Raw genomic sequence first — 15,339 nt, 5'->3', positions numbered from 1 at the left:
AGGAGCAGTGGGAGTTGGTGGCACACCGGGGATCAGTGTACTGAGAGTGAACTAAGTGCAGAGTTGTTGAATTACATAAATAAAAGCTGACTCCAGTCGGCTGCATTACAGCTGAGCAGCACAGCGGCAGAGTTGGATTCTGGTCTCAATGTATGTAGAAGCTTCCATTAGTTAACAAGGTGTGTGTGTGTGTGTGTGTGTGTGTGTGTGTGTGTACCAGCTGCAAAATCTGTTATCTGCTCACCAGCTAATTTTTCCATAGGGTCAGACACTCATTTGTCTCTTTCTCTCTCTGTCGCACACACACTCACACTCCTGACAGTTACATTCTTTGTAAACTGTAGGATATAGGTCTATATAATATATGTATCATTTAATAAACGGTCTGTTTCACTCTGGGTAACACACACACATATGTTTACACTCACTCAACTGCCATACAGCAGCAGGTCACTAGGTCAGAGGGCTCAAAAGGTCACTGCCATCACAGTTTCCCATCATGCGTCTCTTCGCCCCCTCTGGAGTGATGACTCACATTCATCAGATGACTCATGTTTCCGTGTGTGCGTGGGTCGGAGGAGCGTGTGTATGAATGAGCTGTGTAGCTCAACATTTTTAAAGATTCCTGAGTGTGAGTGTAGTCTATGTGAAGGTGTGTACTTTTGCTCTCTGCGACTGTAACACACTTGGTCTGACGACATACGGTGCGTTGCTAGGCAACTCTTCTCTGACATCATCATGTCCCTCCTCGAGGAGTTTCTGTGTTTTGACAGACGGCACTCCTGATGGTGTGCGTGTGTGTGCATATATTTGAATATATGTGTGTGTGTGTCTAGAAATATGTTGCACTGCCACTGTGTGCGATCACACACACAGACATTAACACAGAAGCACATGTCACTGTGATTTTACAGTTACTATCAACTAGTCATGTATCCATAATTACACATTCACACAAACACACTGAATGTACATTTACCCCCAGTGTCCACTGGGCACATGAGTGGATCATCTCTCCTATGTTTTTTTATTTTTTTATCTTTACACACTGGGTCTATTTTTTGCCAAAGCACCCTGCCCTCATCTTTAAGAATGCTTTTCATTTGTTGCTGACTTGGTCTTTGTGGACATGGACAGTGACAGTGTAGCCAGAGAGTATTGCCAAACTAAACAATGAGCTGCAACCGTATATTTAGTACTGTATGCTTGTCATTCACAAAAATAACAACTCAAAACAATGTTGAAAATGTATCTGATGAAGAGCAGCAAAGGAATCTTCAGATAGGCTTCCAGCAGACATTGGAGATGTGATGGAGCTGTGATGGAGCTGTGGTGTGACCGACACACATCCAGCAGACACACACAAAAAAGGTAAAAATAAAGTAAATCTCACAAATCAGTTTTTTTCCTAAGACTCAAAAGTCACAAATTAAAAGATTTCGGTTACATTTTTTTTTTTTCACCATAGCTATTAATATTTCTCATTTCTGATTGGTTGGTGGGTGTCCATACATAGTTCAGTAATACCCTTTAAACACGTCTGTCTGTCTGTCTGTCCTGATACAGAAAACAATAGACACGGAGGATGTTTCACTTATATTCTAACTTGGGATTGCTAAATATCTGTCTTCACTGTTTGACACTTTTTGTTGGTGATTAGCTAAATGCATGCTATATGCTAAAGTATAAAGTATTTTTATTCTGATTATGATGCATATAAGACAAATGTGGTTTCTTGGCCAAAATACTCTTCCCTTCCTCTTTGAAAGGTCTGAAGGATGACGGTCTGAAGTCTGTTTCATGCAGCTTTATTTCTGTACACAATATCTGTGGTACACACTGTTACCTTCTATTGTGAAAACATCCAAAACAACAATGTTTGGGTGCCAACCAGCTTGTAGCTGTGCCGTCACAGAAAGGGGAAAATGAACCGCAGGCCTCCGCTCCGATTCACCTCACCTCACATTCTGAACTCCCTGATCTTTCCACTTGACACGGCTAAAAACCACAGACTGAATTCAATAGAGCACCGATATTATTGACAAAGGCTTTTCATGCAGCTCACAGCGCACTATCTGTCACACAGCCTGTTGGCCAGCATATTGATTTGCGAAAGGGAGAGTGAGGTGAATGACAGAGGGCAGAGAGGAATGAAGAGAGGAAGACAGATAGGGAGAGAAAGAGAGAGCCTGCCCGGTGAGTGATTTGACAAAGGAGAGGGAAGAGATAGAGACAAACGCAGAGAGGCAGACAGAGTGAGGAGAGGAAGAGATAACTTGACATAAAGCAGTCAGAGAAGGTCTTTGTCTTTGCAGCTGCAAGTCCTCTGACTGGCGAGAAGATTTGTGGGGAAACATTTCTGTTTTGACATCACTCTGAAGGACCACAGTAACAAAACAAAAAGACAGAAGAGGACAGGGCAGAGGAGAGGGGAAACGGTGGAAAAAATGGGTTTGCTTGATGTAATTTTGATGACATGCAGATAGGAAAAGAGGAGGGCAGAGAGACAGAGAGATGAAAGGACGGCAAAGGAGAGGAAAAATCGTGGAAAAGATTTCTGCATGAAGTCATCCTACAAAAACAAAAACTTGTATAATCATTGACCTGAGCCAACAGATCTTCTTTTCTCTCCCTCTGCCTTTCACTCCCTCCTCCTCCTCCTCCTCCTCCTCCTCCTCCTGTCCTTTCTTCCTTAAAACCAGGCTCTCGGGAGAGAGACGAAGGTCTTTGTGAGCAAACAGAAAACAGCTGATAATCAGTGCAATTACTGTGTGTGTGTGTGTGTGTGTGTGTGTGTGTGTGTGTGTGTGTGTGTGTGTACCCAGGCAACATACCCGCAAAATCTCTTCAACACAGCTGGAGTCATTTGGAAGGCTGACCTGGAGAAAACAAAGAGAAGAGAGAGGGACTGACTTGAAGACAGCACAGCACCATTGCATTACAAGAGAAACAGCAAAACAGAGACTTCTAAGCAACGGAAAAGTGAAGCGTGTTCCGCTGCACCCCACCTCTCACCTGTCACACTTTACCTTCTCATGATGCATGTGTGCTGGTTGCACTGGTAGCTGGGGCAGATTTTTAAGTAATGTCTCAATCATTTCTCGAACAATGGGTCTGTGATTTCAGGCAGACATCGGCTGAAACTAGCAGGCTTTACTAGCTGTATGTAGCTAGCTAATTAAGCTAACGCTTGCTGCATGAGTTCACTGAAAAGGCCGCCTCCAACTGAGGTTTAAGCGTCTCCAGTTGAATCATTTTAAAACCAGAACCTTGTCCAAAGGTTGGAATATACATATGCATTCGTTGGCGACATGCGTATGACACTAAGGTTAAAGACTGAGGCTAAAAAGCTGCACGTTCCAGGGAACAAGTCAGCATCTTCACCAGCTGATGATACATGCATCTAGATCTAGAGTATTATATGAATGATAACGTGTAACCCCACAAACTAACCTTACCTACTTAGTTAATAACGTGCTCATTGGGATTGCAGGAAACAATCGGCTTCTACTCAAGGGTACATAGTAAGTTAGTTAGCCGGCCATTCTCAATATTGCATCTTATGTTAGAGCAGATAAACACACCATTTAAACTCTTCTTCACAGTTTTACTTGCCTTTTTGGTTCAAGAAACTACTTTCCAAACTCTGCAAATTCCAAGAATTGTTGTCACTATAGTTTGACAGACCTGCAAGTTACTTTTGTGAAGCTATAATTGGAAAATCACAGAAACAAACAGAGTGGACAACAGAAATCATCCATATACCAAATAAGAGATTAAGATAAAATCAATAAGTAATGTAAGAACTAACTAAAAACAACCATAATAAAAGCCCATTTAAGTATGTTCAAAAACCAAAGAATAGAGGTGGGGCTTGAGCTGTGCTTTGAATAGCATAGAGGGGGCAGATCTGATGTGGTGGGCCAGTTTGTTCTGGTTCTTGTTGTTTGGTCACCCCTGAGCCTCCGCCGACAACTAGACATGACTGAATAGAGGACCCGAGCAGTCTTGATGGGGTGTAAGGAATTAAAGGTCGGATAGGTAAGACGTATTTTCCTTCTGTATGATTTAGAAATACTGGCTCGCACATGAAAGCAGACGAAAGTAATGAAGGGACAGTTAGAAAGCTGCGATGTTTCAGTTTTCGAATTCTAAAAGGCCATAAAAGGCCTGTGGTTTGGCCTGTGTCGTGTTAACCACAGGGCCATTTCAGCTCCACGATTCATGGGACTGACTGGAGCTTTATTTAAGGAGAAAGAAACAAGCTGTTTAAGCTTAAAACATATGCAAGTACTCTGATTGAATTTCCCAGTTCAGTGGCTGCACACTGCTAATCTGTGTTAACACGTACCCTTGTCAATAAAGTCTTTCTTATTGAGCAGGAGTTATCTGGACTGACGACTATAGTGACACCAGATGGCTGGACTGTCAAATCAGACGTGTGTAACTCTAACAACAGTATTTGAAATGGTCATAAAAAGGGAAATCTAGGTTCAATGATTCGCCGAATCTCGCGATATTGTGATAGAAATATGGCTGTCTTGGGCCTATCTACTGTGACATTACATGGTTATTCTCTATCTCTCCTTGGCTTAAATTGTATTGTTTAAACAGCAGAGGGCGCTATCATAGTCGTCAAGAAGACTCCCATCAGTCTTTATGTGCTAGCCAAGCACTGCTAAAAATAAATCCAAGTAGATAATTATAAATGAACATGTCGGTGGTGAAAAAGAGACTGAGGATGCTCCATTGACTTTTTGAGCTGATGTCTGGCAGCATTTTGTTTTTTTCAAGGACTGACAACGGCAAGAAGGAAACTGATACGCGCAAAACAATTAGCAAATACTGCCGGACGACAGTGAACTACACTATGAGAAATGCTGTTAAACCTGCAAGTTCATAAACTGATCATGGACGATCAGATGAACAGCTCTTTGAATTATTCCAGGAAAGGACTGCGACTGACTGCTGCATTGTTTTAGTTGTATTATTACTGTACATGGTTTAATCATTCATGACCAAAGACAATTCATGACAATTTGTTGTACATGCTTCAGTCATGGCTGCTACTTTTATTTTATTCTGTGAAAGAAGGAAAGCAGAAGCACTTTAAGTTAAACTATTTTTTTATGAATAGAAAATGCTCTACACAGTAATCTATTAATAAAGGCCATTTTTTAAGTAATCTGTCTTTCTTTCCCACATTGCAGTGAATATTGAATCATGGACTTTGTGTCGAGGTATTATCGTACTGTGAGTTTTTGGTATTGTTACATGCCGAGTCAAATTGTCAAACAATGAAAACTCGACCATCAAATAACAAACACAAGTCAAAAAACTTGTTGCTTTGTCAGTTCAGCCAAAGTGCACGTTTGCTGCTAAGCTGTTCTTCTATTTATTTCAAACAAACCGTTATTACTGGAGTCACATGATGCTGTGAGCTTAAACCCACAAGACGCAAGAATAAATGTCCATTGCTAAAAGTTACTGAAAAGAAAATAAGGCAGTTTGCCGGGCCGCTGTCTCGGCTTAGATCAGTCCAACAAACAGTCTCATTAAAGGAGAAGAAAGAGGCCGAGGAACAGCTGGAGGAACTGGGAATGACTGAAAGGCTCTGAGAGCAATTCACTGTAGAAGTCATGTCTAGCATATTACAGCACCACAACCTCTGTCACACACCATTACTAATAGCACCAGCATGAACAGAGGAACAATTTAGTAACCATGATGAGGAGGATGACATCATCTTCATCCTAAAATCACTGACCGTAAAAACAACAAAACAATAAAAGTGAATCTAGCTGGGTCGTGTGTGTGTGTGTGTGTGTGTGTGTGGTAGAGTCAAACCTGCTTGAGCTCGACAACAAAACCTCCATCTGAATGTTTTCTAGACATGAGCTGTGCTTCCACATGAGCTCATTAGTCTACATCAACATTACATTAATTAGACAGTGAGTCAACAGGAAACCATAGTGGGAGGATGAAGGCAACTTTCAACCAAAACTTAAACATTTTGCACAGTATGACAAACTGAAATAGATGTGCAATGTTGGTAGTTCTTTAAATTGAACCAAACACATGGGCGTTGGGTTCATCAAACGACGTCTTTACAGGCTCAATGCGAGGTTTAGTTTAGTTTAGAAAGTAGAACACTGTAAATCTATAGTGGAACGCATATCGGCCACGCAGCGGGACGCCACGTCATCTTCCTACTAATGGTTTCACACTATGAGGTGTCATGTTTGATGGATGCAAACATGGACATTTAAATGTGATTTCCCACTTCAGTATAAACGCGGCTGACGGACAAAAATGGAAACACTCATATGATTTCAGGCTTGCTGAGTCTGTCTATTTCTGTCTCCATCCATCCGTCCATACATCTGTCTCTCTCTGCCTCACTTTAGCCCTCCCTGTCCATCACAGTTGTGTTTAGCTCACTGGAGCATTGCGCTGACACTACCAGGGTTTGGGTGTCTGGTTTCTGTTTGTAGTATGGACCTCTAAACCAGATGGCTTACTGTTTGTATTATAATAAACATCACAGCAGTTAGTCCTGTCGAACATAGAAGTCTATTCCCAGATTAGTCAATAGAAAGTGGCTTGAGTGGACTTTAATAGACATGTGACTCTTACATGTACTACGTCTCCCAAAATCGATCAGACGGCGGGATGACAGCTAATGTCAAGGACTAAAAATGGAGGGAATATGAAAGAGAAAGGAACGATGAGCGAGAGCCGGACAGGAACTTTGCAGGAGGAAAGAGGACACAATTCAGAGAGAAAATAGATACCAAAGAAAAATGAGAAAGAGAGGGGGGAGATTCAGGGGGGAAAATATAGCCGAGGCAATTACTGAGGCAGAAATCCTTTCTCTCTGAAATAGCTGCTCAGATAGATAGACGTCCACACACACGAACACGCCATCTCTCTCTCTCTCTCTCTCTCTCTCACACACACACACACACACACACACACGCACACACCAACCTGAAGGCAGTAACACTCAGTCACAGACAGGCACATGTGGACATGCAGGAACACACAGAGGTCCATATCCACGCAGTCACACAGACGCTGCTGTGGCTAACCTATTCCATTATTGATTCCTGTTGATTGCTTTCTCGGAGATGAGAAAACAAAAATAATTGCCAGTTATTTTGATCAACTCATCTGTTGAGCTCTTTGCGCATACACATGCGCGCTATAAGGATGACACACCACGTCACGAGCAAGCGCCGAGCTCACATGGATTTATAGGACACCAAAGATACCACTGCAGAGGTGAAACACTTGTCAGGCACAAACGCAACTTCTCATATACAACGCGAGGCACGCGGGAAGATGTTTTAAGTTAGAGGGGCTGCCGACTGAATGTGTGCCCACATGTAGTTTTAGTGCATGACAGGGACTCTGTGGCATTGTCACTCGCAACAGTACCAATGACAACGGCAATAACAAATCACTTCCTGTTAGCAGATGCTCACTAGTTCACCACTCAGTTTTAATGATGTGACCAGTCTTATAAAAGGCATATTCAGTGAAATACATAAACCCATAAATCCACGTAAGTTTTCCCGCTTGCCTTAACTCACTTTAAAGCTAGAATCTCTTACCGTTCCAACAGCCCGCCCGTGAAGTAGGATCAATTCTTAATGCTACGTTCATGTTTATACCCATATTTTGCACTGTGAGCAAACCAAGAGTCATGTAAATCAATTGATTATTTCAATATAAAATCTCAACAGGAGGCGCAAAAAACGCCAACGGTGAACAAGCAACTAAAATTGACGCAACTCACCGATTATGTCTCTCATGATTTAAAGTGTAGCTTTAAATCATGATATAAAGAGCAATAAAACAGGAAAAGGAGCTCATCTTCCTTCTCGCCTAGGGTCACTTACACACTTTAGTTCAGAGTGGGGACAGATAAAAAGATGTATTGTTGCCTTTTAATTTTAGTCTCTTTTGTGTTCATGCTGACTTTTTAAACAAGAGTTGTAAACATGGAGTCACATGGACCAACAGGTGCTCATTCATTGGACAGTTATGGTGACAGTCTTCCTGCATCATCAGCACTGCCACAAGTTTAAAATCAAAAGTCATGTAGCACTTTATTGAAAAATTAGGTCCATATTTCTATGTTCTCTGGTGTCACAAAGAGCTCATTATGAGCATTAATGACAAACTACCAGAAAAATACATGGAGTAGTTGTTTTCTCTCCATTTTCATCCCCACACTCTTGTGCTGATGTACGTGTTACCATGGTTACCAATTACTCACCCATTAAATGTTGCCATTTGTGTCCATGTTGAGATAAACATCAATAGCCTGTATAATACGGGTATACACAGGGTTTGAATAGTGTTAACTGTCTAATGTAACATATATAACACATGAATATGAATATAACAAGAATTATGACCCGACACTCCATCCTAATTAGCTGAATGAGCGCTCATTACATTCATTTGTCTTATTAGCGAGCAGCCACTTTACCCTCCACAAGCAGCCACCTATAAAATTGCATAACAAACACATTTAATATGATTCCATTCAGATGATTTCCTTTCCATAACTGTGTCTTTTCATGTTTCAAATCCACCAGAGTGTCTTGTTTCTTTTGTGCTGGAATTAAAAATCATTAAGACGTAATTATAATAATGCGTTTTAGACTGCAGAAACACAAGCTCCTCTCTCTGTACGCGTGTGTGTGTGTGTGTGTGTGTGAGAGAGAGAGAGAGAGGGAGACAGAGAGAGAGAGAGATGAATGACTCAGTGAAAGCATGTGGGATGACAAAATAGGAATTAATAAAAACACCCCAGAAGACATACAGTCTATTCATATCTACAGTAACATGGAGGTAGTACAATTTGACTTGTAGATTGGCAGTGAGAACAGATAAAAGATAGAAAAGAGGAGACACAAAGAGAGAATGACAGAGGATAATGAGCAAAGAGACGGAAAGATATGCAAAGACAAAGTCAAACAGAATGAAATCTAGAGCCTGATGAATGTAAACACGTTCCCCTGCACCGTCCACTGAGAGCAATTAACTCATCCTCTCCCATTTCTGTTTTATTTTAGAACTATTTTCTCAGCAAGATGAGGAAAATGTTTACTTAGTCGGCTAAATTACACAAAGTAACTGAACTGAATCTCTTAGCACGGCCCTCCTGCACACCAGAGAGGCCGATGTGGGCCACAGAGAAAAACTGTTGCTTTGCCGACAGAAAAATGTCAAAGTCAAATGAAAACTGTCAATCATCCAGTTGGCTCCATTGAAGTTTTGAGTCGTGTACGGTTCAGACTGAGGCCCAACAGGGTTTGGAAAATCTTCAAGGATTTTTTGTCCACAGGCTTCTCGTTTATTCAGTTTCATCTGCTCCTTTTATCATCCATATTTCAGCTGTTTACAGAGCTGGAGTGACCGCCATCACCGGGATTACCAGCATGCTAGATAGATCACAAGCACTACCCTCAGAGGAGACTGTGTGTGTGTGTGTGTGTGTGTGTGTGTGTGTGTGTGTGTGTGTGTGTGTTGGTTCAACAGCTGCTGTGTCTGACTCAGTGTGTACCTTATATGTGTGCATGTTTGTGTATGAGCCTGCCTCATAATCTAAAGATTGTCGAGTACGTCTATCACCTCATGTGGCCTTTTTACACACCCTCAACGTCTTGACACTCCTCACATAAATAGTCAGCTCGTTTTGTGGCTCGTATTGTAGGTTTTTTGTGGTGCTTTTCAGTCACAGTATCATGGCTATTACTCTAATGTTGAAGATATGTAAGACACAACTTTTCTAATGTCTCTCTCTCTTGATTGGTCACTCTCAGCAGAGGTTGAACATCGCAGGACTGGCCCATCACATTATGCTGTTGTGTATTGTGTTGTCCTGTTGGCAGCGTTGGCATTTAGTGGTGATGGTCATAGCCGTGTGTGTGTGTGTGTGTGTGTGTGTGTCGCCTTCCTTGAAGCTCTGATGGAAGAACCGTATTTAACAATATCTTCTTGACACTATAATTGAATTGAACACAATGAGCATGAGGATGAGCAAACAGGAAAAGGATTTTGCTCCGGGTGCGGTTTGAAAACTTTCTATTTGCAGCTCTTTTCTTCTTGTCACTATTGCAATCCAGTGCAGCCAACACATCCGACATGAATTTAATCTGGCTGCTGTTGTAACTTATTACAGCTACTTTTACAGCCTGCAAGGGAAAGCTGAGCCTAGACTTCTGAAGCCAATACTTACTGCACTTGCTATTGGATGAACTGGCCAAGATTTTGTTTTTTAAATGGACAACATTTCCAAAAATGCAGATATAGGTTAGAGAAAGTGCTGCAGTGATGTACCTGTACTGTACCTGTGGACTCCAGGATGTGGCAGTACACTGAGACGTCATGCAACATGTTTTCAGACGCGAAAAATTACACCTCTCAATGCCCAAAAATAACATACCCATGTGTAATGTTGGCTTAGATGTGATGCATGTCTGCGAGCCTCTTACAGGGTCCTGGTAGGCTGCATCCATGCCTACTGGTTCACTTCAATGGAATGGAGCCATTGTCACTTCAATTAGTACGCTTTCGCTGCTATGTCATGTCGGCATGTTTGCAGGGAAAAAGGTGTGTTGGCTGATGATACTGGTCCGCTACTGTGACTTTAACATCACTTTAATGGATGAATAAGCTGGGACTGTTGGATGTGTGTAGTAAAAACACTCCCTTCATTGTTTATTGTGCTGGTTTGAGTTGTAGGTTTATTTGATGCACATCCATCATGCTGTTCTGGTCAGTTGTTGTCTTCCAGAGTAACTGCTTCCTATCAGCTGAGGCCACTATAAAGTCCCAGAGTTGCCACTCAAGCACAAGTGACTGACAAGGTTATATCATACTCCTGCGCACACACATGCACGTGCACCAGCTCCCTCTCTGTGCTCGCTCGCTGTCCCTCCTCTTCCTCTCAATCCCCCTCTTTCTCTTCCATCTCGCTCTTTTCCTCTCCCTCTCTTTCTCCATCTCATTCTCCCCACACCAAGCTGTGGAGAGGCAGATAAGGAGTTGATTTACCATCCAATTAAATGTCGTCATTGAAACATTGCTTCAAAAAAGCCTGTCGTTTTCACCCTGCGCTAATTGGCCTTCCACTAGCATGTGCGTGTGTTAGCATGTGTGAGAGTGCTTTTGTGTGTGTGTGCATGTGTGTGTGTGTGTCTTCTTGTGTACATCTAATGCTTTTCTCAGGAGCAGCAGATTGAGATTGTGGCTTTTCCCCGCTTTAAAAGAGGGTCATTTTAAGTTCAAACCAAGTTGTATGCGTGGATGTTTTTCTCTCTCCTGGCGTAGTATGATGCTTCACACTCCTCCTTTCTTTTCTAAACACACAATCGCCCAGCTGAGCCAAGTTATAAACTTTGTTATGGTTTTACAGCACATTTACTGTCTGGTTTAGTCTTGCCTCTGACACAAACAATGTTTCAGGCAGCGGGCAGCTGTTTGCAGCCAAAAACCTTCAATAAACCCGCTCGATGCTACCTGCTCAGCACCGAACAGCAGAAAGACAGAGAGACATGCTTGTGTGTGAGGAAACACTGAACAACTAAACAACAAGGTATATCTGTCAGGAGCTAGTGACCAAAACAGAGCAAAAACGAGCGTGAATTTTGAACTTCCATTTGTCAAGTGACAGAAACATCACTTTAATTTAGTTCCAGTATCCAGTATTTATTCCAGTTATATCTCAGGGCTGTGTGTCTGAAAAAAAAAACAAAAACAGCCAGGCCTGATCTCCAGCCAGGGCATTTGATATTCACACACACACAAACACACACACACACACACACACACACACACACACACAGTCTAATAGTCTACATTTCCCCATCCCTTTCTTTCTTTCTCAAGCACACATGCACACACCCTGAAAAGAGGGTTTTTATAGAATTTTAATAAATCCATGGGAAAGCGGTCTCAAAACTCATTTATCAAACATTTAACACTGACTTAGCCATTAAAGGGGGCGAGAGAGGGATAGAGGAGAATAGATTGAAGAAGAGGAGCTATGATCAATGCCAGTGGACCATATAATTGCACCAGGAGTGGTTTAGCTGAAAACATTAGCCTTGTTTTCTGATGGATCACATCCTGGAGCCGGTTAGCCAAGCTAAACGCTTCAATCTGTATTAGCGCGGCCCAGAGTCACCCGTCCACGGCAGATGTGCCACTGAAATTAGTCAAAGTTTTCTACACAATTGAAAAGCTGATAACTAAAATGCTTTGTTTTCATTCAAAGGAAGAATAACTGGTGGTTATTATTAACTTCCTACTTAAAACCTAGGCTCTTCTTTGTTCTTGACTTTGTAAGCAGGTGCCACTGTTTTGCAAATGATACGCTCAGCGCCTTGCATGTTCGGCAGATCTTCTCTTCTCCACGCATCGATTTGAACTGCAGCACATCATCTCCTCAGCAACAATAACTGGCACTGACCTTCCACTGAGTCATTTTTTTTTTCGCCTAGCGCACCATCAAGCGTGCCAAGACGAGTTTCCAGCTCACTTTCACCCCATCACAGCATCTTTTCTGGCTGCTCCTCTCTGAAAAATACTTCACATCTGTCACAAGGGAAGCCGTCCACTTCAAGAGCCCTTTCTGCTTGCCGTTACAGGGACTTTTCACAATGTCGCTGCACAACCGGCTGCTGTGTGTCAGTTACAAACCTCCCATGTTCACCGTTACATGTTGTGAGTCCCGGCTCTAGATATATCAGATTACATTTGCAGTGCATGATTATTTCATCGACACTGCTGCTGATGTGAGTGTAGTTTTTCCTTAACAAATGCTTCTATGATTCACAACTTTTAAACTACCTGTGGTTCAGTGAAAGGCTTCCACATCACAGTTGTGTACGCTGCATAATGCACAAACGGCTTCGACCTGGCATCATTGTGTACATGCACATGTTAAACTTTAATGTTAGCTTTGTGAGTAAGCAGGGACATAAAAAGACAAATCTGTCTCTTTTCCAGACCTGGTGCAGTCTGAACTTGGGAGGTTAAGTATATTTGATTCGCTCATGTAAATAACGAACCATATCTGGACTGCAGTTTTCAGTTGATTAATAAATTGTGCTTTGTAAAATAATTTCTCTGGGGTCTTCTGCCTCGTCTTTTGCCACTTGTCCAATATTACTGTGGTAAAACTGTGGTTCCTTAACTCCACCCAAAAATGTTTATTTCAACCAATGAGATTTTGGGGAGCTGAAGTCCTTATGTCAGGACTAGCCACTGTTTCACTAGCGTCTGTGACTCCATGCGATCTCTCACTGATCTATTCTTCCATTGCTACTAATAGCATCTACATCCCACACTAAGTTACACAACAATGAAATTGTTAGCATCCAAAAAACTACAATTAAAATTTACCAGCGCATTCTACCATATCGATTGCACCCACTAACAGGCTTCCTAATGTCCTCCTTCCCGTCCTCTCTGTCTTGTTGTTGTTACAGACTTGCTTGGTCGACTTGCCCATGGACTCATCTCTCTGCTGCAACAACAGAAACACTTAACAATATCATGCCTTTTTGTTTCACTGAAATCCTTATCTAGACATATAGAGGAATCCACACAAAATGAAGTAATGAGTAAATTGCTAGATTTTCAGTCATTTGGGTTATTGTGATTTTGAGTGAGGTTTTGTCACATCTGGAACAGGCCCTGGGTGTTCCTCTTTCACTTCAGCCGACTATTTCCTGAATAGCTCAGTCTCCAAGGAACTATTGAAAGCTGCTTTCAGCTTTGTACCCTCTAGGCTGGTCACCTTTAGCCACTGTGTTACATTATCCTGCTCTGCAAAACTGTCACTGCAATCAATGGGTATAAGTATAGTACAATAATACAGAGAAAGTTTAATTAAATGCTACGGAGACAAACAATACTGCTTGAACCACTTATAGCAGCGCTGAGGAGTTACTGCTGTGGATGACGTCTATATTATACGACAAGGGGAAGGAGATTCACTACTGTGATTAATTGCGAGCAGAACACCTCCTACATGGGCCTTCACACACTCTCTTTCTCGCTGCCTCGTGCACACGCATTCAGTGACAAAGAAAACCCCTTTCAAAAAGAGACACAACACATACACACACAGCTACATTAATGGAAAGAAAGGAGCTTTATATAGTCACACACACACGCACCTCTGTTTTAATTAGAGAGGAACAACAGAATGATTGACAGGCATGTGTGTGTGCATGTGCAGAGGCAAAACTCAAGCTGAGTGTATTTGATTTGTTCTGCTGGCAGGATGTGTTTGAGTCTGTGTGTGTGTGTGTGTGTGTGTGTGTGTTTGTGCTCGCTGTGTGTGTGGTCTGCCTGTGTGTGGTTCTCAGCATGACGTCTGTGTACCAACTAAATAAGTGCCTCTTGAGAGAGGGGACGGCGGGTGGAGGGTGGAGGGGTCCTTGGCAGCACAATAGGGCATCAGACGTGTGTGTCTGTGTTCCTCCATGCATTTGTATGTTCATCCACGCACACACATACATAATTCCCAGAGGGCTAAATAAATCCCTTTTGTCCATAAAATCACACCATAATTTACACCAAATGATTGTTTTGTACACTGATGGGATATTTTATGTAGAGTACACACTTAAAAAAAAAAGATGGAACACCTGTAATGAAAACATTAACAGGATGGCAGCTTTGGGGCTCCTCATCTCGTCAGCATGCAAACTAGATGACTATTTCATAGTCAAAGAGCATTGTTGCTGACAATGCTAATTGTACTTCATTTGGGCTCCACTAGCATTTTGCTAATAAGTGGAACTTTTGCCACCACTTGCCTATCGCTAATAGTTTTGTCTCTTTTGATTGAGTGTATTCATCAATTGGAGCATGTCATTGCCAACAGAAGACAAAGACGAAGAAGCTTCTTTAAATCAGGACAATTCAAAGGCTAATTCAGCAGTTGAAGATAAACTCCTCATCCATGCAGAAATATACAGGCAACCAGTTAACACCTATCTCGTTAGTCTCCAGCTGACGAACAACAAGCCACTTGCTCCACATGCAAAATAAGCACTAATTGAAATGTTAATTGAAGATCAATACGTGTTTTTAAATATATATTGGTTATTTAATCTGTACTTCTGTGAGACTGACCTGAGGGCAGCAAGAGACACAGATGACAAGAGATGAGCAAAACACAGCCAGTCACAAACAAGCACATGCAAACAGCATCACACACATCTCTGAACATGTTCAAAATCAAAAGCTTAAATTCATCCAATGGGATGAGACTTCCAAGTTTCACTGTTGTTTGAGGTTGATTCC

General features: G+C 41.9%; 1 protein-coding gene across 1 annotated transcript in view; it reads right to left on the bottom strand.

Annotated features, from left to right (window-relative positions):
• The window catches only part of aff2 (AF4/FMR2 family, member 2), a 94,584-nt gene that overhangs the window by 55,250 nt on the left and 23,995 nt on the right, over nucleotides 1–15,339 (bottom strand). Inside the window, 1 exon segment of the mRNA XM_041944757.1 lies at nucleotides 2,835–2,879. Coding sequence (XP_041800691.1) covers nucleotides 2,835–2,879 — 45 coding nt within the window.

This window comes from Chelmon rostratus, chromosome 9 (genome assembly GCF_017976325.1).
Source record: "Chelmon rostratus isolate fCheRos1 chromosome 9, fCheRos1.pri, whole genome shotgun sequence".
NCBI lineage: Eukaryota > Metazoa > Chordata > Actinopteri > Chaetodontiformes > Chaetodontidae > Chelmon > Chelmon rostratus.
The sequence above is the reverse complement of the archived record's forward strand: the minus strand, read 5'-3'. Positions and strand labels throughout refer to the sequence as shown.